The 24998-nt window shown below is 40.3% G+C and overlaps 1 protein-coding gene across 8 annotated transcripts; it reads right to left on the bottom strand.

Moving 5' to 3' along the window:
• Positions 1-1937: 1937 nt before the first annotated feature.
• On the bottom strand, positions 1938-24335 carry Znf131 (zinc finger protein 131). Of its 8 annotated transcripts, XM_048368199.1 has the most exons (8): positions 23263-23485; positions 22912-23050; positions 21767-21868; positions 16468-16612; positions 10310-10667; positions 9985-10207; positions 5385-5515; positions 1938-3767 (listed from the first exon to the last, which is right to left on the bottom strand). In XM_048368199.1, exons 2-8 carry the CDS (start codon positions 23033-23035, stop codon positions 3084-3086), a joined length of 1767 nt encoding a protein of 588 aa, XP_048224156.1. In that variant the 5' UTR covers positions 23036-23050; positions 23263-23485; the 3' UTR covers positions 1938-3083. The 8 variants fall into 8 exon arrangements, with proteins under 8 accessions (XP_048224156.1, XP_048224152.1, XP_048224154.1 ...); XM_048368195.1 differs by lacking the exon at positions 23263-23485 and adding an exon at positions 24035-24335 and having other exon boundaries at positions 9985-10667; XM_048368197.1 differs by lacking the exon at positions 23263-23485 and adding an exon at positions 23525-23641 and having other exon boundaries at positions 9985-10667.
• Between the last annotated feature and the right edge of the window lie 663 nt (positions 24336-24998).

Below are 24998 nucleotides of genomic sequence, written 5' to 3'. Positions count from 1 at the left end.
TGTTATTGTCAAGCCCCTTTGACCTTACCCATTTATGCAAATGAGCTGATGGGGGTGGGGCACAAGACAGCTTCAAGATGAGGACAGGCATCTAGAGGCACCAACCATAACTAGGGACTATACCTATCAACTCTGACTTTCTGATAGAGTGGACCTGGAGTTCAGTCAGCAAAGGTCAATGGTTTAATCAGACTGTTTATGAAGGTTACAGGTTGGTGAACACTTCCAATGTTCAGGGTCCAATACAAACTAGAAACTATTTCACAGCACCACTATATCCCTCCTCCCCATCTCATTTGATTGTTCTGAGTTGTATCTTTTTAATAAAACTGTAATCGCTAATTATTGTGCTTTCTTGGGCTCTGATTTATTCTAGGGCATTACTCTACTTGAGGTGGGGGGAGGAGGGGCTTGCTTTGCTCTGACCCTGGGTAGCATCAGAATTAAATTGATGAATATCCAGTTGGTGAGTGAGAATTGCTGTTCAGCACTGGAGAGACCACCATAGAATGTACTTAATTTATAAAACCTCAGTGGGAATAACCCCTAGGAGGAAAAACACAAAAATATCCAATTCAACACTTGAAGCAAATACTCAATTTCAAAAGTCATTTTATGTTCCACAAAGTGTTTTGTAAACAATAAAATGTTATTCAATATAAGGCTTATATCCACTGGGTACTTTTCATTCCCTTTTCCAATCAAATTCACTGGCATTCTGAGCATGGTGACAGTCGAATCTTCTGGGAAAAAGAAAATACGATATACTTGCTCCTCATACCTACCTTGGAAAGCTTCACCAAACTTATAAAAATTCAAATAATAACTTTGTAACATTTGATGTGCTTTTGCCTCTGATCTCTACCTTGTGGCCAGAGCTCTTGAAAGAGGACTATCATACTTAAATTGCGGAGATACTGGCTGGCGATCTACATATTTGAGCTCAATGTCTGTTAATGCTTTAAGGAAAGTTAGCGCAGGAACCTAGGTCTCCTAAGACAAGCAAAAGAACACAGTGTAATTATTTCTATTTATCAGCATTTTTTAACGTGTAGGAAAACAAAACATAAATAAGCTTAACAGTAGGTATTTAACTGCCAAATAGAACGTATTTCTTGAAGTGTTTATGTACTTCAATCCTGACATATCTAAATCCAGGACCTCTCCAGTTGATTAATGCTATTCTCTTCAGTATTATTTCATGTGTTAGCATTTAACATCAGAGTTAACAAAAGGCATTAGCAGAATTATCTTTTAAGTTTAACTCTAAGTAGAGAACGTGCTTAAATAAGTAGGCTGCACTAAAAAGTTCCACTTGCTGCTGTACTTACCATACTAGAGAATATAAACTTGTTTTTTTGGTTTACAAGTCCCGGGGCTTTAACTCAGGGCCTAGGTACTGTCTCTGAGCTGTGCTGTTTTGCTCAAGGTTAGTGCTACTTGAGCCACAGCTCTACTTTCCTGCTCAGGCTGGCTTCAAAACATGACCCTAAGATCTCAAGACTCCCGTGTAACTAGGAGTACAGGGCATGAACCTCCTATGTCCACTAGTTCCTTCCTTTCTTTAGGGTTGTTTGTTGAGACAGAGGTGGGTATTGACAATTCTTTTATTTATTTATTTTTGGCCAGTCCTGGGCCTTGGACTCAGGGCCTGAGCACTGTCCCTGGCTTCTTCCCGCTCAAGGCTAGCACTCCGCCACTTGAGCCACAGCGCCGCTTCTGGCCGTTTTCTGTATATGTGGTGCTGGGGAATTGAACCTAGGGCCTCGTGTATCCGAGGCAGGCACTCTTGCCACTAGGCTATATCCCCAGCCCGTATTGACAATTCTTAATCTCAATTCATAAGTCAACTTATACAGATACAAAAATATGGGAAAAAGTTATCTTACCATATACCAACTTCCACACTGGTAATTAAATAAAGAGTCACAAACACGTAATTTTAAAGTTTTACTTCAAAAATGTATTTCCCAATATTTAACAGGTAAAGAAAATAGCATATTGGTTTATTTTATGTGGTTGTTATTTTATTTCCAAGTAATACTGATTAAAAATATTTACATATCTACTTTTAAGTCCACAGTTTAGCACTCTTATTTGTATGGCTTTAAAAGTTATAGCACAGAATCTTTACATTAAGGATTGGGGAAAAGATTCCATTCAAAACAAAGCCTGATATATACATGTTTTCCTCTGTACCTTATTTTAAATACATTAATTTTTAAATGATGCTCATTTTTTTCAATCTGGTGGTAAAATACTAGTGCAATTTTCATCAAAATAAAGTTTACCACAGATGTAAATGAATTTTCCCAATTGAAAATGGCCCTTTAGCTGCCATTAAATCAAATTTCTCAACCTAACTTAAAATGAAAAAGAATTGGCAATTGTCATTATAAGCAAAAATATGAAGTACTATAATTGCTACAATGCTCCTACAACACAAACTTTGAAAGAACCACAGATGCTTTATAGAAGTTCAGTTGGTTTTGAAAGGCACATGGGTGTTTTGTTTTTTTACATTCTATAAATTTTGCCACCACCATTCCTGTTACAGAGTTGGCATCTGTGACTATTGGGATAGACAACGTTTTTCAAAAGAAAGAAAGCCAGACCCAAAACTTAACTGCACAGCAACAACGCACTTTTCTTCATGCAGCCTTGTTTCCTATATATTCAATTATCTAACATGCATTAGAATACATAAACTTGTATTCTAATGATTTTACATTTGATTTTATAGTATGGAAAGAATCTGAGGAAGAACATGACCTGGGAAAGAGAAAAGGGACCCTTTCCACAATGAAAATAGATACATTTGTACCCAACTATATAGTAAGAATATAATCCATTTAAGTTTCCAGAAATATACTTCTCAAAGCTCCCCCTTCATTTATGAGAAAAATCCCCATTCTGTCATTAACTTGGGGAGGGGCATCAGCTTGTTTCCATAGAAACAGTTCAGCACAAAATGAAATAGTTTAACTTTGGTCCACTTATCTGTTAGCTTAAGGACAGTCACACTGCCCATCATCAGTTCAAAAACTGAACATATATATTTAAAAATACACTAATTTGTTACTTCATTGTAAAATGGGCATAGTTGTTCTGTCATTTTCTGCCTTTTCATTTTGGGAATCTTCCATTGGCTTGGTCTCTAAACCCTCAGCACCTTCATGATCTTCGCTGGCAGCCTCTGCATCTTCTGCTTGGGTAGGTGCTCTCTGCTCTTGGTTCATGATTTCAGGAGTCATGTGATCCAAGTCTGCCTCTAGAAGCTCAGTATGTACTTCCACTGGCATTTGATTTACCCGTTCAACATGGAGCTCCTCAACATGTACCTCAGTACCTTCTTCCGTATGAATTCGACCCACTTCTAGATAACTCACTTGGACCTGCTCTGGAAGTTCACTGATGTGTGGGTCATGCACTTGGCTGTCCTGAAGCAGATCTGGATGGACCTGTTCCACAGTCACTTGTGCTGAGTCTACCTGGACCTGAAGCAATGGTAACACATGCACCTTCCCGACTTGTTCTATAATCGTCATTGATGTCACTGGCTCAGTTTGCACATGTGTTTCTACTGAAAGAACTTCTTCTGTTATTACACGCTCCGAAATGTTGTGAGCATCACTGAGATGCCGCCTCAATTCATTTCCTTGCATAAACCACAAGTCACATAGAGTACAATGGTTGGGTTTATCTCCAGTATGTATTACCAAGTGATCTTTGAACTGGTCCCAGCTGTTAAAGACACTGTTACAAACCTGAAATAACCAAATATATGAAGTTAGCAATACTTATATTCAATACGGGTATACTTATACTCTAAACACATTGCTAATAAGACTGAAAATGTTATCCATACTATCTAGTCAAAGCTATTACACTTAAATACATTCTGGGAAATACTTCAGGGTCTCACTGTTGAAGTATCTTTTTTTTTTGCCAGTCCAGGGGCTTGAACTCAGGGCCTGGGCACTATCCCTGAGCTTCTTTTGTTCACTCTACCACTTGAGCCACAGTACCACTTCTGGCCTTTTCTGTTTATGTGGTACTGAGGAATTGAACCCTGAACTCAGGGCTTCATACAAGCACTCTACCACCAAGCCACATTCCCAGCCATGTTCAAGTATTATACAAATTCTTTTTGGCCAGTCCTGGGCCTTGGACTCAGGGCCTGAGCACCTTCCCTGGCTTCTTCCTGCTCAAGGCTAGCACTCTGCCACCTGAGCCACAGCGCCCCTTCTGGCCATTTTCCATATATGTGGTGCTGGGGAATCGAACCGAGAGCTTCATGTGTAGGAGGCAAGCACTCTTGCCACTAGGCCATATTCCCAGCCCCGTATTATACAAATTCTTGAACATAAAGTAATAATATAGATTTTCCCTATAATTTCAAGATTTCAAATCACATTACTTGGGATAAAAATATACTAATCAGGGGCTGGGAGTATGGCCTAGTGGCAAGAGTGCTTGCCTCATACACACTAGTCATGGAAAATACAATTACAAGTGATCTACCTCCCCTGACTTTCTCACAAATTTGAATAATTGTTTTGTGTTTAACTAGATTTAGACAGTTTGTTATTGAGGACATAAATTTTATTGACACTGTTATGTAGAGTAAAAAAGAAAAAATTCAAATCCCCCATATCAAGTTGACAGAACAATGTACTTTCATTTCTTTCCTAACCATCAACTTTTGTTTAATAGTCCTAGATGTTTCTCAATTTAGGACATAGTTACATTGATGTACTCATTGTAAGTTTTGGGGGGAGTGCTGATCCTGGAGCTTGAACCCAGTTTCACTGTCCCTGAGGCTTTTTTGCTCAGGCTAATGTTCCACTACTAGCTTTTTTTTCAAATTTTTATTATCAAACTGATGTACAGAGAGGTTACAGTTTCATACGTTAGGCATCCACTACTAGCTTTTTGCTCGTAAATTTAAGAGTTCCACAGAGTTTCCTGCCTGGGCTGGCTTTACACTGCAATCCTTAAATCTCCAAAGTAGTTACGATTACAGGTATAAGCCATTGGTGCCTGGCTACTGTAAATATTTTAAATAAAACATGAATTCAATACACAACACAGCACACTGTAGCGTATGGGCTGTTGTTTAGTCTCATAACTGTCATGGCTGATTGAGAGCTGTGGCTTGCTGCCGCCACCCACTGCCACAAGGGAAATATCCTATTATATTGCACTACTGCAGGAAAAGATCAAAATGTAAATTTGAAGAATGATTTCTACTGAACAAAAATTGCTTTTGTAGCATTGTAGTAAAAAAAATCCTAAATCAAACCATGGTAAGCCAGAGACAGTTTACCTTTCATTGTAATTAGCAGATTGCTCTGGTAAGGACAGAATATACTCCCACATACCTGGCATTCATAAAGCTTCTTCCTTCCCTTTTTTGCCCCTACTCCAGTTTGGCATGCAGTGAGGTGACATTTCAGGGTGCTATTTCTAGCAAATCTTTCATGACAATTTGGACATTCAAAAGGCTTTTCACCTATTAAAAAGAAAAAAAATACACTGACAAATTAAGACAAACAGCAAAAGCAATTTTTTTTTTCAATGTTGGGGATCAAATCCAGGGCTTGTATATGCTAGGCAAGTATTCTATGTCTGAGCTATTTCCTCAGCTCCTTTTTGGTTATTGTTCCTTTGGAGTGTATTTGTGTTTGAACTCATGGCATCATGCTAGTTGGGCTGATGCTCTACTGACAGGCAAGGCGTCTGGCCTTTATTTTATAGTTATTTTTGAAATATGCTTTCCCACCTGTCCCTTTGTTAGCCTAAGCTGTCATCTGTTTACTTTAGGCTTTCCATTATTGCTGGGGTCACAGGTGTGCATTACTGTGTCTAGCTTCACCTCATGGAGATAGTTTTATGGATTTTTCTGCTTGAGCTCACTACAACCATCATCTTCTCAATATCAACCTCCCAGGTTGCTTGAGATTACAGGTGAACACTAACTGACCCCAGCTAGGGGTTGAGAAGGGGTGAAGAGGACAGGAAGGGTATCTTTTGAATTTCCATCAGTTGGCTAGCCTTATACTGTGATCCCCTCATTCTTAATCTCAAGACTCTCAAGTCTAGGATTACAACTGTGAGCCACTGGAGCCTGAAATTCATAATCTTTCGTAGTAATTTTTGTTGTTTGTTCCTTTGGAGTAAAAGAGGAAACAAAGTGGGTGCTGCTAAATTGTCAGTGGGAAGACAGTATGTCAGGTGCTACTTGCTGAAGTATGTATAGGGGTTCTGAACACTACAGTAGAGGCATGGAATAGCAATGAGGAAAAAAAAAGACATATCTGACACCAAACTACCTAGATGAAGGTTTTATCTATGAATTTTCTCCAGCAGTGCTCAAAAACCACACAGTAGGACTAAGTAATTGCAACCACTCAAAGATGGAGGCTCTTTTAGAGCAAGTAGGATACCTCTAAATGAGAAAATAATACAAGAAAAGGCATGTATAATGAGGTCTAGGTAAGATAGAGAAATCAGAATGAGGCCATAAAGTAAGTGCAAAGGGATGGATGGCTGAAAGGCTTAATGAGGTAGGAGATCAGAACACCCATCCCAGAAAAAGAGTAAGGGAATTCAGGGGAAAAAAATGATGCTGTAGACACCACACTATGCTTTTCATTATCACCAGAAGACACAAACATAAGCTGGCATATCCATAAGGGCAACTTGGTAAGATCTGACAAGATTTAAAGTGCATGGCACTTTAAATTAACATGGTAATTCTGCTCTTAAAAACTACTTGAACTGAGTTCTGGTGGCTCACACCTATAATCCTTGCTACTCAAGAAGCTGTGATCTGAAGATCATGGCTGAAAGCCATCCTAGTAGGTAAGAGTTTGAGAGACTTATGTCCAATTAATCACACAAAGCTGGAAGTGGAGCTATGGCTCAAGAGGTAGAGCACTGGCTTTGTGCACAAAGAGCTCAGGGACAGTACCAAGACCTTGAGTTCAAGCCCCAGTACTGGCACACACACAAATAAATATTTGAATATGTCATAAGATAAATGTACAAGGATGCATACTACAGCATAGTGTGCAGTAAAAGCAAAATAGTAACAAAAACCTAAAAAATAGTAGTTACTTATGGAATATCCATGCACTATAAAAAAAAATCAAATACTCATAGGTACTGAACCTAAGCCTAAGCAGGCATGCACATCCTCAGCCAGTAGGGTGCTTCTGAAGACATCTACGTAAGTAGTTAAGTTCACTTTTTATTACATGCCCTTGAGCTGGTTCTATTTAAAAAACTTAATAAGCCCAATGAAATCTAGAAACAGATTAATTCTATTTCAGATGTGCATGTAAGTTAGATTTCAAAGTGCTTTTTATCATTTTCTTATTTACCACAATTCTGTGAAGTAGGTACCTTTATCCTTGTGTATGCATACACACACCTGTGCGCACATGTGCTGTTACCAGGGCTTAAACTCAGTGCCTTGTACTCTCACTTGGGTTTTTGCTCAAGGGTGGTCTTCTAATACTAATAAGTCAACTACTGGCTTTTACAGATTTTTCTGCGTGGCTGGCTTTGAACTGCATCTCAAACCCAAGTAACCAGGATGACAGGTGTGAACCACCAGTGTCTGGCCCATTATCTTTATGTCTTTAAAGCAGTCCCAAAATAAAAGTGACCATGCAAGTCAGACAAATGTCAGAACTGGAGCCAGAGCTGCATCTGACATCTGGACATACAACTTTTCTGATTCCATACCAAGTAGGAGTAACCAGCTGAAAACAAAGTTAAACATCACCTCTAGGTTGCCATTCACATTAGTTATTTCTTTGGAATAGCTGTCTGGTATTTTCCATTACTCTTAAACTGCTTATCCTTCTATATTCTCTTAAGCTAATAATCATGTATTCACCCAATCAGGTAGTCACTCATATCAGAGCTAAAAGTCATTCTTTTATCCCTGACTCCATATCTTACTGAACAGGTGGATTCTGCCTACTTAATAGTATTGAAATATCCATCCCTTTCCAACTATTGCTGCCTTTACCCAGTCCCCCATTCTGATTTAATTACTCATTAAGACTCTTCATGAAAGCTAGCAGGCTTCACTTCCAATGTATCTTGTTAGTCATTTCTCTAAAGTAGAAATCTGACCAGGTCACATGTCCTGACTTAGGAAACAAGTCTTTATGTGTCAAACTCCTCCTCTAGGGGACAGATGCCTCTAGCATTTCTATTAGTGAGTCAATTAAGTTGCCTAAGTTATCGCATATCATTTTAAAAGGCATACAACATTAATATATTTTAACTCTATAGTCTATTGTCCAATACAAAAGAAAAACATGCAGCATATAACATTTTCTTAAGTATTTTCTGTTGTTCTATTATCAAATAGGTAACAGTCACTAGGTAATGTTTTAGATTAGAGACAGAATACAGGGATACAGAAATTCCTCTTAAGACAGTTAACTGGCTACTTGTTAATGTTTACTATGTAATGGCTTATTAATCCGTTTGCAAAATTAACCCACAGAACAAAAATGTTTATCAATAAATTAATAATTATTTGCTTTTTGGGGTCGGGGGGAGTGGGAGTGCTGGTACTGAGGCTTGAACTCAGGGCCTTGACCTCTTGCTTGGCTTTCCTGATCAAGGCTGAAGGTCTACCACTGAGCCACAGTTCCACTGCTGGCTTTCTGCTCATTAACTGGAGATAAAAGTGTTACCGTTTTGTCTGCTCAGACTGGCTCTGAACAGTGATCTTCAGATATCTGTCTTATAAGTAGCTAGGATTACAGGCGTGAGCCATTGATGCCAGCTTTATTATTTGCTTTGCTTTTTAAGGACTAAAATACATAACTATAGGAAGCTTACAAATACAAAAGAGGTATGTATCAAGGTTTGAAATCATATCTAAAATTCCAAAAGATTTAATAAAAGCCTCCTAATATCTTTAAGCAATTAAACGTTTTTTAAGTCCATGCTGAGCCTTAAGCAAAGCATGGCAGTCTCTTGCTATTTATGTATTAATTTAGTTCCTAAGTACTGACAGCAAGAGTTTGGATGCTGAAGGAGAACCTATTATCCTAATCTATTTGGTTCTTCTATTTCAGTAACATTATACAGGGAGGAACTACACAATATTTCACTAGTAGTTTTCAAAACTCTTAAAATCAAAATGAAAAAATTCTGAGCAGTGTAGGATATCTACATTGTACTTATCAAATAGTTTTAACCATTTTATGAAACAAGAACGTGGTAACAAGTGTCTAGAAGTTGTATACCCGCTACTTGGTAGTAACTGTATCCTAAACACTCTTGTTATAATGGCTACAGGTTCCGTGCACGGCCTAGGTGGTCTAGCAAGGACTGCTTGAGGATGGAAGCAAGGACTGTGAATTGGACAAGGAAAGAATGTGTGGAGGGAATGCAGAATTGGGAGGATCAGAGGCCCAGAGGTGGAATTCTTGAGACTGCTCCCTCAGGCACAGGATGGTTTCTAGGAAAGGAAGTAAATATATAGACATTAACCTCTTCAGCTACCAATCTGTCTACCAGTCCTGGCATATTTGCCACTGAGATGGGTAGAGGAAGATGGACACTCATTGTCTACCTACTAAACCAAAACAGGTAAGTATATAAAAAATTACAAATATGCTACATTTATAAATATGCTTTGTAACATTAACATGAGAAACGTAAGAAAAGGAAGAGTAAAGTTCCATTATAATTTAGTAAATAAGCTACAAGCTTGTTTTACGTATTTCTTTGAGAAATATAAAAACTGACAAGTTATGAGAGTGAAAGTCACTTTAAAAATTTATCCAGATTTGCATTTAAACAATCATTTCAACCAAGATTACAAAAGCAGTGTGTATATAGTAGCCTGCACATTCGAAAACACAGGACAGAAAGACTAAAGATTCATACTTCAGGTCAAAGTGGGAAAAAAAATATACTTTTAACATAAAAGTATTTGCGAATTACCTGTATGTTTTCGAAGATGCTCTTTAAAATGTCCAAAGTGGTCAAACTGTTTGTCACAGTACTGACAAATGTGAATTTTTTTCCCAGTTCTTTGCTTCTTACTGACTCCACCTTCTTCAAGGTGGTAACAATTTAGGTGCTGTTTCCATGCACTCTCTCGAAGATACCTTTTATTGCATATTTCACACTTGAAACTCTCTGTGGAGTGTGATTTCATGTGTTCCTTAAAATGGTAAAACAATTTAAATGAACGGTTACATTTCTCACAATGGAACAAGTCCTTCACATGTGACAGCTGAAGTTCCACAATTTCAATACCTTCTACCTGTTTGCTTATGGGGTCAGACGCACAGCCATCTTCTTTAATCTGTCCTTTTCTATCACCTTGACGGTACTTGCTGGTAATATCCGCCAACAGTGCTAGAGCAGAATCATCAGAGGAACCTGTGCTCTGTATGTACTTTATGGACTGCTTAGCAGATGCCACTTCCTCTAATGTCTCGATGCCTTCATCTTCCACTTCGATTGTGCCTTCGGCAATCTCCACCTCAATTTCAACAGGTTCTGATTCTGCAGATGGCAATGACTCAGTGATAACATTTGAAGTTTCTGCAATCTTTCGTTTTTTTGTCTCACTTTTCCCTGTGGTATTTTCCTCTAGCGGAGCTGAGTTTTCCTTGTTTCTAAAACAGAGTGTATGAATTTAAAAAATCTGTAAGATCAAAATCTCAGCAGGCTTCTTTGAAGTAACTGATTAACTGATGAAAAATTTATAGGGAAGGGCAGAAAACAAAATTAAAAGGCCTATATTGACTTTAAGATTTCCTAAAAGCTATAGTAATTAAAACAATGAAACTGGTGAAAGTATAGGTATACGAAAATTAGTTGAACAGAGTTAAGTCAGAAATAGGCTCACATTTATAGAAAAAGATAACTTAAAAACTAAGGGACAGTGCCCAGGCCTGGAGTTCAAGCTTCAGGAAAAAAGTGTTGCTGAAACATCTGGTATCTGCATGAGGCTATACAATCTGTATCAGTAGTACATACCTCACACAATAAGATAAAATAAAATAAAAAATTAACTCAGAGTGACAGTTTAATGTAAAAAATTTCTGGGAGGAAAAACAGTGATAGGCCTACTGAAAATCTCCCTAACCTTTATGCTAAGATTAGGCAAAAGCACAGGCATATAGTATCATAACCAGACAGCAAACGTCCAGGACTAAGGTACCCATTTTAAAAAGTAACTATTGTGCAAGTTAAACTCAAGAGGCATAGACCTTGTATTCTTATCTGGAAAGCAACATGGAGGGGGCTGTCCTCAAAGCTCACAGACATAATGTTAGTGTGATATCCACATTGCTGACTTAAGGACATTAGGTTGGCTGGAAATGCTGCAGGTTTGTTTGGTTCGGACAAATACAGCTCTGTGCTGCTTGAAGCCAAAAGGGAATGTTCTTTCTTATTAGTAGCCACTTTCTCCTCTTTCTACCCTCCCTTGTTCTCTGAGCTTCAGCTGCTTTAAGTTGAAACAAATAGTAGTGGTAAAGCCAAAGTCTCCTAGCTGTTAAGGGGCAACTACAGGCAATACACAGATACCTAAACACACTGGGGGAAACTTGGACATGAAAAGGACTGTTACACTTAGGTGTCTAACTCACTATCCTATCTGCTTCCTTGGGGAGAGAAGACATTTGCACTTAACTGATGGGGATGTGGCCATTGCCTAGAGCAGGATAGGAAGGTTATACTGACTGGAGGAATGGGGTTGATTCTATGCACTGTTGCTTAACAAGTGAACATACAGTAACAAATGTACTTATACCTTCCCACAAGAAACAGTTCTGCTCAACTAATGAAAGTTTTATTAAAGGTTTTAAAAATAAATAAGCCAGGTGTTAGCAATCCTAGCTATTCAGGAGGCTAAGACCTGAGGATTGTAGCCTGGGCAGGAAAGTCCGTGAATTCTGACCTCTAATTAACCACCAGAAAACTGGAAGTGGTGCTGTGTGCTGAAGAGCTCAGGGACAGCATCCAGGACCAGAATTCAAGCCCTACCACCAACAAAAATCAATCAATCAATCAACAATACATACCTAGACTGATGAAGATGTGACTAAACTAAAACTTTCCTGAGTTACGGGTGAGAATGTAAATGGCAGAACCAATTAGAAACAAAACATAATTTCTAGACTGCTTTCTGAAAATGGATATATACTACTCTAACTCAAATTACCCTATTTTATATGTTTACAAGGAGAAATGAAGGGCTGGGAATATGGCCTAGTGGCAAGAGCGCTTGCCTGGTATACATGAAGCCCTGGGTTCGATTCCCCAGCACCAGAATGGCCAGAAGTGGCGCTGTGGCTCAAGTGGCAAAGTGCTAGCCTTGAGCAAAAAGAAGCCAGGGACAGTGCTTAGGCCCTGAGTCCAAGGCCCAGGACTGGCAAAAAAAAAAAAAAAAAAAGGAGAAATGAAATCATATATCCATTCAAACAATTGCATATAGCAGCAGGTTTGAACAGCCAAAAACTAAAAACCAATCCAAATTCTATCAGACAGAAAAACAAATGGGTATAGCCAAAGGAATAACAACAAACACAAAACCTCCTATCAACATGAAAAAGACCTCTCAAATTCAAGTGAAAGAAGAGTACAACATGAAGGAATAAATGCTGTTAGGGCCGTTTACATAACATTCTAAATAAAGAAAAGCTACAACAATAAAAATCAGATCAGTGGTTGCTGGATGTGAGTATCAGAAAGAATAAACCTTGTTGTGGCTCAAGTGGCAGAGTGCTAGCCTTGAGCAGAAGGAAGCCAGGGACAGTGCTCAGGCCCTGAGTCCAAGGCCCAGGACTGGCAAAAAAAAAAAAGAAAGAATAAACCTTAAAGAGTTATTGTGAAACTTTCTGTGGCAATGAAAAATGAAAATGTTTCTACATACTGAGTGAGCTATTATATACCATTATATAAAAGAAACTTTAACAATTAAAATGGGTGAATATATATAAATTATATTTTATCAGGCTGGGGAAAAATGTATATGGCAACTGATACTTTTTAATAAACAGGAACTTCCTCATACAGTTTTAAAATATATATTGAGGTAATTATAGCAAAATGAAATGAAGGGGTATGTTTTCAGTATCATTCAAGAACTGGGATAAACCAGATAAATACAGAGATGAATTTGGTAAAGCAAGAGATTTTACAGACCCATCAGCTAAGGAAATGAGAAAAGCCTGGCAACTGGGTAGCTTTGAAAACACACAATATTTTGTGGTAGCTTTTTAAACTTAGTCAAATGCTTCAAGATGAAGTATTTATAATCTCTATCTCAAGAGGTTGAAGTCTAATGGAAAAATGAAGGAATAATAATTATTAGTTAGTGGAGAATGTGTAAGATAAAAACAGAAATAACTAAGTCAACCTGCTCAGGCAAAGCTGTAGAGAATAATAAACTGACTGGACTAAAACCAGAAAGATGAATAATAAGATCCTATCAGTAAAAAGCAGGAAGAAGACATTTCAAGAAACAGGAATGGAACTTATACATAATATTATTGAGAGTTTTAAGTACTTTACACATACTAATTCAAAAGACAGATCCAGAATAAGCTAAAAATACTTAGAGATTTAATTTCAATTTGACCTCATTCAATTGCTCTATCCAAAATATTTGTGAAAAACAATCAACAGGATAGCTTGTATACAGAAAAAGCCATACATTCTTTCCGTGTACAGCATACACAGTGTATTATTATAACAGCTAACATGGAAGTTCATTAAATGCCTCTCAAATTCAACCTAGGCTACTGAATATGTTCAACCATGCTAATGCTAAGATCTTTTATCACAGAGATACTACTCACATCTATAAACTAGAAAGAGACCACATGGAATTTTCTAGAAGGTTCTCATGCATGACTTAAACATAATCTGAAATTGCTCCATCTCTCTACATTTCTTTTAGTTTACCTCCATTTTTTTTTTTTTTTTTTATTTTTTTTTTTTTGGCCAGTCCTGGGGCTTGGACTCTGGGCCTGAGCACTGTCCCTGGCTTCTTTTTGCTCAAGGCTAGCACTCTGCCACTTGAGCTACAGCACCACTTCTGGCCATTTTCTGTATATGTGGTGCTGGGGAATCGAACCCAGGGCCTCATGTATATGAGGCAGGCACTCTTGCCACTAGGCCATATCCCCAGCCCAGTTTACCTCCATTTTGAGAAGGGATGGCATTAACAGGTATACTCATCTTCCCGCACATCTACTTTGCTACCTAACTTTAGCTCTGTTCAGGAGTACTAATCTGGTTTTCAATGGCACATGTATATCCATCTGTCCATTCACAAATTCCTTTGGTCAGTTGTGGGGCTTGAACTTGGGGACTGGGCGCTGTCTGTGAGCTCTTTTGCTCAAGGTTAGTGCTCTACCACTTTGAGCCACAGCTCTGGATCACGTCTGCCTTCCTGGTTGGTGGTTAACTAGGGATAGAGTCTCATGAGGATATTTCTGCAAGAGCTGGCTTTAAACTGTGACCCTCAGATGTCAGCCTCCTGAATAGCTAGGCTTGAGTCACCAATACTTGGCTCACAATTTAAAAAAAAAAAACAAAAACCAATTTGAGGGCTTGAACTCAGGGCCTCCAGCTCTCATTCAGCTTTTTCCTACTCACAAGCTACCCCTTGGGCTGGGAATATGGCCTAGTGGTAAAGTGCTTGCCTCGTATACATGAAGCCCTGGGTTTGATTCCTCAGCACCACATATATAGAAAAAAGCCGGAAGTGGCACTGTGGCTCAAGAGGTAGAGTGCAAGCCTTGAGCAAAAAGAAGCCAGGGACAGTGCACAGGCCCTGAGTCCATGCCCCAGGACTGGCAACAAAAAACAAAACAAACAAGCTACCCCTTGAGCCATGCTTCTAGTTCTGATTCACAAATGTTGAATATACATCATCTGTGCAATTGCCAGACATTACAGAATATATATGTGCCAAGTTCTTATCAGAAGTTCAAGATTTAACTGCCAAACTAAACGACAGTATTTATTAGCAATGGTAGCTTAAAATTATTCTCAAATTTATCTTCTAAGTCATACCAGTGAGTTAGATAGAATCACTGCATTTTCTCATGATCGTACAAACTATATGCTTTGGTGTCATGTGAATGATCTTTATTGACAGTGACCATAAAAACGTACTAGCTCACACATTTAGAATACTATATGCCAGACACCATGCAAGGCATTTTACATGCACCAATTATTTAACTGTCTCAAACAATTCTATGTAGAAAGGACCATCATTAACTCCCATTGACAAATAAAGTCACTGAGTTGATAGGAGGTTGAGTACAGCCATCAAGACCAAAACAGTAATGGGAGTTAAAATGTCTCACACACGGGCTCCTGTTCATTATGTAAAGATGCATATGGCTTTCTTCATTATAAACTTCAATGTTTTCCTTTTTTTTGTTCTGATACTGGAGCTTGAACTTTGGGCTCTCTCAGCTTTTCCACAAAAGACTATCAGTTGAGCCACACCTCTACTTCCAGCATTTTTTGGTTGAGATAAAAAGGTCTCTAGGATGTGTGCCGGGGCTGGCTTTGAAAACAGATCCCTGTCTCCTAAATAGCTAGGGTTACTGGGTGAGTCACCAATGCCTGGCTTGATGTTTGTTTTTGTGGTTGATCCTGGGGCTTGAACTCAGGGGCTTGGTGCTTCAGAGTTATTTTGCTCCAGGCTAGCACTCTATCATTTTGACCCTCAGCTCCACATCCGTTTTCGGGTGGTAAATTGGAGATGAGAGTCTCAGACTGCTCTACCTCAGGCTGGCTTTGAGCAAGATCCTCAGATCTCAGCTTCCAGGGTAGCTAGGATTAAAGGTGGGAGCTACCAGAGCCCAGCTTAATGTTTTCTTAATACCCCCTACAGAAATTTTATTTCAGTAGAATAGCTTCTCAGCAATTGCTTTGTTCTTAGTCTACAACAGTGACTAATCTAACTAAATGACTTATTTTTTTTCACTAGGTGCTTCAGAACTCAGAGCTAGATTTAGCCACCTATCAAGTATTTAGACTTAACTGGAATGCATTTGGATATTTCTAATCTGACTAATTGTCTCTTTCCTTTGCCTGATATTTTTCATTAATTTACAACCTAAGCCCAACAAAAAGTATACAGAACCCAAAGAACTTCTTAAACAGCTGCCTAGTTTTTCTTAGATACTAAAATGCCATTTAGAAGTTTTTACCTAAGAAATCAGATGCAAGTGAGAAAAAGATGAGTATTTTATAAATCCTTAAATATTCTTAATTTCAAAATGTAAGCTCTTTAATGATGATACTATGAATTCTTGACATAGGTGACCATGCCTAAAAACTGAAAAAAAAAATTTAAAAAAAGCTAAAAAAAATTAAATAAAAACCTCACAAATTAATTAAGAAAAAAAAAAAAGACTATCTAGATCTCACTGAAATAATTACCTGACTTCAAGGGCTTTGATAGCTTCAAGCATTTGTAGAAACTCTGCTGCTTTCCATACATCATTGGCTTCTTCTTCTCCTTGTATCATCAATTTTGCTGTATATGTGAATTCAATTAAATGACGAAAAGCCATTTTACTAACACCTGAAAAGAAGATGTGCATTAGCATGTGTTCATATTAATTCAAACCTTAAAACTATAAAGAAAAATGCTTGGAAATTTAATTACTATTTGTCATTTCCTGCAAGAATTCTCATTAACAACACAATACTATATCCCCATTTCATTAATATCTAGGCAAGCTTACTTTTTAAGATCTTTCCTAAAGACTTTTGTAGGTCCTTAGGAAACAGTAAGACCTATCACTCCATAGGAATTAAGTAGTATATGTCAGAAATGTTACATTTCTTGCGAGAGGTTGAGCTCTATGAATTCATCCCAAAAATCTTTAAAGGCTTTAACAGCATAGCAAATCAAGTTCAGTACCTTTCTGCCCTGTATTTTAGTGCTTTACATTATTGTTCTACTTACTTTTCCAAGTTTTAAATTACAAGCACAAATGATACACTATTAAGAAATGCCATGTATTTTAAAAGCTTACTTGCCTTTATTAACACTCTCTAAAGATTTAATCAGTTTCTCTCTTATTAGAGAAATTCCACCATCACTGAAGGCCCAAACTCTGATACCACATCTTCAATTATTATAGCAAAAAACTTATGTGCTGGGGCTGGGGATATGGCTTAGTGTCAAGAGTGCTTGCCTCCTATACATGAAGCCCTGGGTTCAATTCCCCAGCACCACATATACAGAAAATGGCCAGAAGTGGCGCTGTGGCTCAAGTGGCAGAGTGCTAGCCTTGAGCAAAAAGAAGCCAGGGACAGTGCTCAGGCCCTGAGTCCAAGCCCCAGGACTGGCAAAAACAAAACAAAACAAAACAAAAAAAAAACAACCAAAACTTAGGTGCTCTACCTTTTCAATAAACTTAATGTATAAAAAGATATTGTTGAATCTTGGTATGATGTTAAACTGTAAGTCTCTAATGTTTATCCATCTATGCTTTTCCTGGCTTTAAATCCAGGAAAGATGGTAACTACCCAAATCCTCCTTCCTTCAAGCCCTGCTAATCCCTATTCTAGACTTTGACATAATTTGAAGTTAGGAAAAAAGTTATCAAAGGTTGAGAAATTTCTCTTAAAGAAACCAGAATTTACTGTTTCTAGATGTTCTTTTATTTTCACCTATCACTAATGTTTCTTTATTTGAACAAATTTAAAAACCATGATACATGACATTTAAAATAATGAATTTCATATAGCCTCAATATATTTCATACCTGAGGAGTTAATTGTTAAATATTTTACAGCCAGATGTATAGGTTCATTGACTGCTCAAGCAGTATTTGCAGCCCTATGTCCTTTTGGAGCTCCAGATTCTTTTTTTTTTTTAATATATTTTTTTAAATATATTTCTTTTTTTAATTTAAATTTATTTACTAATTAAACAAAATTTTTTTGATAAGGTGTTGTTAGTAGGGCAGTGTGTACATTTCTTGTGATATCTTACACCCTGTTTTTCTTTCCCTTCCCTAGGTCAGGCAGACATATATACAATACACAATGTACCAAGAATATATACAGTAGCCACGTGGCCTACGCCAAAGAGAATTCGCCTACGACTTTAAATGTAATGTCGATATTAGGCAATATGTCGACAGTAGTCTTTTAAGAACGTACATACATAGCTTTTGAGCTGTTGTATTCCACTGAGAGGTCAATTTTTGACCTTTATATGTTGAGTAGTTGTTTGGTTTTAGTTACATACTGTTGGGTCGCTGCCCCAATCCTGTGGGAAATACCATTTGACAATCAGTTTTTGGTTTCACAGACCTGGTCTCTACTGTCTCTCCATCGCCCCTTCTTAACAGTCATATATCAGGGAGATCATGCCCCTTTGTTTTCTGTGTTCTAGGCTTGTCTCGCTCAACATTATTTGTTCGAGTTCTGACCATTTCCCTACGAATAACAATATTTCACCATTCCTAATCGCTATGTAGTATTATTCCATTGTGTATAGGTACCATATTTTTTTGATCCATTCATCTGTGGAGGGGCATCTGGGTTGTTTCCATTATTTTGGCTATTGTGAATTGTGCAGCGATAAATATGGAAGTACAAATGTCTTTTTGTTATCTTGGGACCTGTTGTTCAGGATAGATGCCTAGGAGTGGTATGGCTGGGTCATAGGGTAGGTCTATATTGAGCTTTTTGAGAAACCTCCATACTGTTCTCCAAAGTGGTTGTACTAATTTGCACTCCCACCAACAATTGGAGCTCCAGATTCTTGCTGATCACTTTAATTTGTCCATTTCATGGACCAAGTTTAAGAAGATACTGAGCCAAATTCATTCTTTAAACCAGAGCTGGCCAAATAACAGAACTGAAAAGTGTTTTTCCATTTTATTTACAATCTAAATACTTGACGGTTACATGTGCTTTACTAGAAATTGACAAACCAGGTCAAAGGGACATAAGAAAATCCCAAGTGATTGCTTTCAGAAAGGAAGACTCAACTTCTCCAGTGCTGCTCATTGTAAGATTCTTCTTAGAAGTCAACACTTCTTTGAAATCATTCCTATCGAATGCCATCTAAACCTCTCACTCTGCTTGCCTGGGATTAGACATTTACAAGTCAAAAATGAATGGACTGAAAGACTTGTCTTATGGTAAAACCAAGGCCATCTAGGCAGGTAGATTTTCACTTTAACTGGAATATTCCAAAATAAAAGGATATTCTTTTTTTTTTTTTTTTTTTTTTTGCCAGTCCTGGGCCTTGGACTCAGGGCCTGAGCACTGTCCTTGGCTTCTTTTTGCTCAAGGCTAGCACTCTGCCACTTGAGCCACAGCACCACTTCTGGCCATTTTCTATATATGTGGTGCTGGGGAATCGAACCCAGGGCTTCAGGTATATGAGGCAAGCGCTCTTGCCACTAGGCCATATTCCAAGCCCCTAAAAGGATATTCTTAACTCTTTTCTTAACTCTCTTAGGCATCAAAAATTTCCAAGGGAATAGTGTTTCTAGGCAACCTATTCATAACAAAAAATATACACACTCAAAGAGATACAAAACTAAACCAAGAACCTTGAAAGCTAAGATTTGCATTTACGTATACAAACAGGTTTATTTCCTACTGTTAGGGATTTTGATAGGATGAGAGGAAGCATTATAGTAGCAAAAGATAAAAAGCATACTTGGTATCTGATGTACAAATGGTAAATAACCACTTTTTTGTTGCCGGTCCTGTATGAATTCAATGTCTAGGCACTGTCCCTGAGCAAAATTCTTTTGCTGAAGGCTAGCACCATACCACCTGAGCCACAGTTCCATGTCTTGCTTTTTTTTTGGGAGATTAAGAGCCTTGCAAATTTCCTGCCTGGGCTGACTTTGAATAGATATCCTTGGATTATAGCCTCTTGATTAGCTAGGATTATAGGTGTGAGCCACCAGTGCCTGGTACCACTTACTTTTCAAGAGTGAAGTGAGCCTCAAATAATAATACATATGCAACAATACTTGACACATGGGCAAACTGTTAGAAAAAAGCCAAGTACAAAAGTGATGCTGTTCTAAAGTAATACCTAATTGGTGATCTCTTTCTTCCTAAACATTCTATGGCCACTAGAATGTCCTGAGTGCTACTTGAATTCAGTTTTCCTAGTCTTTCCCATATGATAGTACTCCCTTTACCTTGTTTTCACAAGTATATTAGTCCATCACTACTTCTATTAGCAGAGGCCTCTCCTGAAATTTAAAGCATCCCCACTAATCTGAAACCTAAAATCACTAAAACAAAAATTGTGGTCTATACTTACGCATGATTTCAAAAGATGGGTGATCAATGGTTTCAGCAATGGAAAAGACTGTATCACCATCAATATCTACCACCCACTTTTTGCTGGCAGAACATTCTACTAAAAACTGCTGAAATCAAGAATGCTCAAATTATGGGTCTGAGCCACCAATGCCCAGGTTATTTGTTGAGATGGAGGACATGCTACCTTTTGCCCAGGCTAGCCTCAAATGACTATTCTTTCCATCTCTACCTTCCAAATAGATAGGATTATAGGCATGTACTATCCCTCCTGACCAAACTAATTTTTAATGTGTTTATGAAGTCTACACCATGCGTTAGATATTTCTAGTGCTCAATGTTGTCTGGCTCTCCTCTTGTGGGGCATAAAGACTATATTTCCAGCACCCTTTCAGTTAGTAAGCTGTATGACTAATTCTGGCCAAAGTATTAATAGGGAGACTATTCAATGTCAAGGGAGGCAAGGGTAGGTTTGTGATACCTTTCTCTTTACTAAAAGTTTTCTTTTTTCCCTCCAAAGAACATCTAAGTCTCATCTTAGGATGACTGAGCAGCCCAGAGAATCAAGACACTTCACAGAAAACAATCACCTTGAAGAGCAAACTGGAAGGCAATAGACTTTGGGAGCATAAGGAAAAAAAATTTTTTTTGAAAATCAGTTTATTTACTGGACTAATAGCTTTGAGAGAAACTGTCAGACAACAGAATCTTGGCAGCATGTGTTGGTCCTGACACTTGTCAAGGAATATGAGAATTTAGGAATGGTTGCAAATAGAAAGGGCAAAAATGAGAATAAAAGTGAATCATCCCACCTGGCACCAGTGGCTCATGCCTGTAATCCTAGCTACCCAGTGGGCTGAGATATGAGGATTATCTGAAGCCAGCCCAGGCAGGACTGTGAAACTCATCTCCAATTCACCACCAAAAAAGCTGCAAGTGTAGCTGTAGTTCAAGTGGTAGTGCACTAACTTAAGCATAAAAGCCTTAAGCATAAAAGCTTGATGTCAGCTCTCAGGTCCTGAATTCAAGCCTCAAGACCCGCCTGGGGGAAAAAAAAGGAAGCTAGGTAATGGTGACTCATTGCCTGTAATCCTACATATTCAGGAGGCTGAGATCCCAGGAACTCGGTTTGAAGCCAGCTAAGCAGGTAAGTCTTAAGACTCTTAATGACAACTAACCCTCCTCTTCCCGCCCCTCCCCCCCCAAAAAAAGCGGGAAGCAGAGTTATGGCTCAAGCAATACAGGGCTAGCCTTGAGCAAAAAGGTCAGTGTCGGTGTTCAGGCGAGTAGAGCTTATGTGCCAAAAGAACAACTTACCTGGTCTCCTAATAGCAACTATTTCCATTTCCCACAATGTTTGCTAAATTAACTATCTGAAATTACAGAACCAACTGTGATTCTTGTAAGTATTGCACTTAGAACTTACCTTCTATTTCTACCAAAGGTTCTTGAGTAAATTCTTGAAAGAATTTGTAGAAGAACTTACTGCAAGCAGCCAAAACAGCCTTGTGAGCCTTAAAATGGTGTCCTAAAGCAAAGGGGGAGGAAAATGATTATATAACACCAAAATCAAATCTAACTATAAAGAAGAAAATTGTACAAAATAACAGCTCTTCCTTTATAATGAAAGTAGCTATATCCATCTCTCTATATATCATTTTTCTAAATTAAGGGCAGAATATTGTTAGCTATTTTGACAAATTTAAATCTTAAGACACAAAGCCAAGAAATCTTCATCTTAAAGACTTTAAGTCAGTTTTTATAAAAGCCAATTCACGACACTGAGTTACTAACCACTTCTAATATATCCTGCTACATCCAATTAAGCAATAAAGAGGACTATCCTACTCAGCTGAAACTACTAAAGACAATCCAAAGGATCATACCTTTGGAAAGAGACAAAAAGCAAAGACACCAAACCACTACAGAGTAAGTACAAAGGTGGATCTGTCTGCTATGGGAAATGTTTCACTAAACCTACCATTTGGAAGCTCAATATACTAAAAAAAATCATTTATTAAATATCCAAGCTGACTTTGCTTCCATTATAATGACAACAACTCAGACTGGTAAAGACCTCAATTTATTTGGGAAGCCCCCAAAGGGGCTATGAGAGCAGTCAAGGAATCTCACTCTCCTTCCAAAACCACCTGGAAAGTACTTTTGACCAAATGACTCCTGTGAGGGACAACTCCACAGAAGCAGCTTACCCACAGGAGGCTTAATAACCAAGTCACTTTGAAATGTCCTATTTGTCAGACATTCTAGGATGCCTTCTCTATCTCCAACACCTTCTTCTTGCACGCAAAAAAAAAAAAAAAAGTACTATGAGAAAACTTCATCATGCTGTGGGAAGTTGAAATGTGAACACCAGACTAGGTGGAAGGCAGGACTGGCCAACCAGCTTTCTGCAGCGTGATCTGGGTGGGGAAGCCACTGACAAGTGTGCTCCAATCCCAAGGCACCCCTTTCACAGCTCATAGAGGGTGAGGGGGGAAAAGGCGGGGAGTGGAAGGGAAGAAAACTGAAGCCCTAAATCCAGCCAGAGCGGTGCCCACCGTCCTAACCCACCATCGACAATGAGGGTGATGTCGGTAAACCGGTCCTGCTCCCGCTGTTCATTCAATCGGTCCAGGATCATTTTATGATGTTCAGGAAACTCCTGAAGGCATTCCATCGTTTCTTCAGCCTCCATGGCCGTCGGGTTGCTCTACAAAAGAGGAGCATGATAATGTACACCCATGAGCTCGGGCTGAAAAACAAAAACCCCTAGAGCATAAAACAACCAAAAAAATAAAAGGCCAAGAACGTGGAAAGGAAGGGGGTAGGGCGAGGCAAGAGAAGAAGGCGAAGGAAGAGAGAAGGGCGAGCCGAGTGGCCGCCGCGCGTTGCGGCCCGGAGCCGCGGGACTCCGAGCCTGACCTAATTGGAGCCGGGAGACGCGAGCTGGAGCGGGGTGGGCACGGCGCCGAAGGCTCCGAGCGCCGGGGCGCGCCAAGTCCCGCAGGGAGGGGACCCCCACCGCCGCGGCGGCCCTCTAACGGCCCGCCAAAACCCTTCTGGCCCAACCCGGGCTCCCGTCGCTCCAGACCCGGTCCGGCCCGCGGCCCACAGCGACTCCCGGGTCGCCTCTTCCTCCCTCGCCCTCCCTCTTCTCCCCCGCCCTGACCGGGCCGGCACTCACTCAGGGGGAAGGAGGAGCGGCCCAGGGGCTGCGCGTCACGTACGTCGACGTGCTGCGTCACCGCGTCGTGCTCCGGCGGACGAGAGGCCTCCTCCACTTCGAGCAGCGGCCCCGCCCCCACCCGGCCCCGCCTCTGGAGGGGCGGAGCCAGTCGAGGGAGTTTGGCCTTCGCTGCCCGGTAAGCCACCCCGGTTCCGGACAGAAGCGGGCTCTGGTGGCGCTGGCGGGAGCGCAGCCAGGCCCGGTGCGGCGCGGGGGCTCCCAAAGTGCGGCTCCTTCGCCTCCCACCCTCCCCAACGTGACCCCGGGTGTGCGCGCTCCCTCCCGCGAGCGCCAGACGCCTGCGGAACTCGCGCGCGGGGCCCTGAAGGGTTATATTCCGCGGCTCCCTCAGCCACGCCCCGGCCCGCCCACCGTCCTCGCTGGAGCCCCGAGCTGGTCCCGGCAGCTCTCTCTCCGCGCCTCCCGCGCGCTCCCCGCATCTCTCCCTGCGCCCGGGCCGCCGCTCGCTCTCCATTTTCTCGGCGGGAACCACAGCGTGTTCCTTCCGCTCGCGTGAAGCCGGAGACTGCGCTCTCCCAGGCCCCGGGGGCCTCCCGAGCGGTCGTGGTGCTGGCGGAGACGGCCTCAGGCGCGAGCACGTCCGGACGCCCGGGATCCCGGTCCCAGCTCGCGGCCTCCCCCTCCCCGCCGCGCCCGGCTCGCCGCACGTGTTGGCCGGGCCGGGGACCTGAATGCCCTATACGTGGGGCCCCCCGTCGCCGCTTCCCCGGAACGATTCCAGCGACCTGCGGACAGCCCCCACGGGGACCCGGCCCGGCCGCTCGTCCCAGAGAAACGGGATGCAGTACTCGAGATGTGCTTATTCCGGTCAAAAAGTTTGAGAATGGCGATTTGAGGGGACTCCCGAGAGCGACTCGCAGGAAACACGTGATTTCCATATCCCAATTCTTTAGCCTCAGGGGATACTAACCCCCCTCCCCTTTTTTTTCTTTTAACAGTAATTGGACGGGTGTTAACGATACATAAAGAGCGCAAGAATGGGGGAAGTAAGGGGAAAGCCAGTGGTCTTAAGATCAATAGACCCTTGGCGAAGGGCCAAGATCACGGTATTTGTGGGACTGGAAGAATGTGCCCGGGACAGAACCCTTGATGGCCTTGAAAACAGTGGTAACGTCAGATTATTATCTTTTTTTTATGCCAGTCTTGGAGCTTGAACTCAGGGCTTGAGGCTTGAGCCTCCCTGTGCCCAAGGCTAGGGTTCTACCACTTGAGCCACAGCACCATTTTCGGCTTTTTCTGAGTAGTTTAAGGTAAGAATCTCACAGACTTTTCTGCCTGGGCTGACTTCAAGCCGCGATCCTCAGATCTCAGCCTCCTGGGTAACCAGGATTACAGGCTGTTTTTGTTTTTTAAATCACACCTCAGCAGGTAGAGAGGATGAAGAATAATTTCAAGAAGTCAACTAAGTGGA

This window comes from Perognathus longimembris, chromosome 19 (genome assembly GCF_023159225.1).
Source record: "Perognathus longimembris pacificus isolate PPM17 chromosome 19, ASM2315922v1, whole genome shotgun sequence".
Lineage (NCBI taxonomy): Eukaryota > Metazoa > Chordata > Mammalia > Rodentia > Heteromyidae > Perognathus > Perognathus longimembris.
The sequence above is the reverse complement of the archived record's forward strand: the minus strand, read 5'-3'. Positions and strand labels throughout refer to the sequence as shown.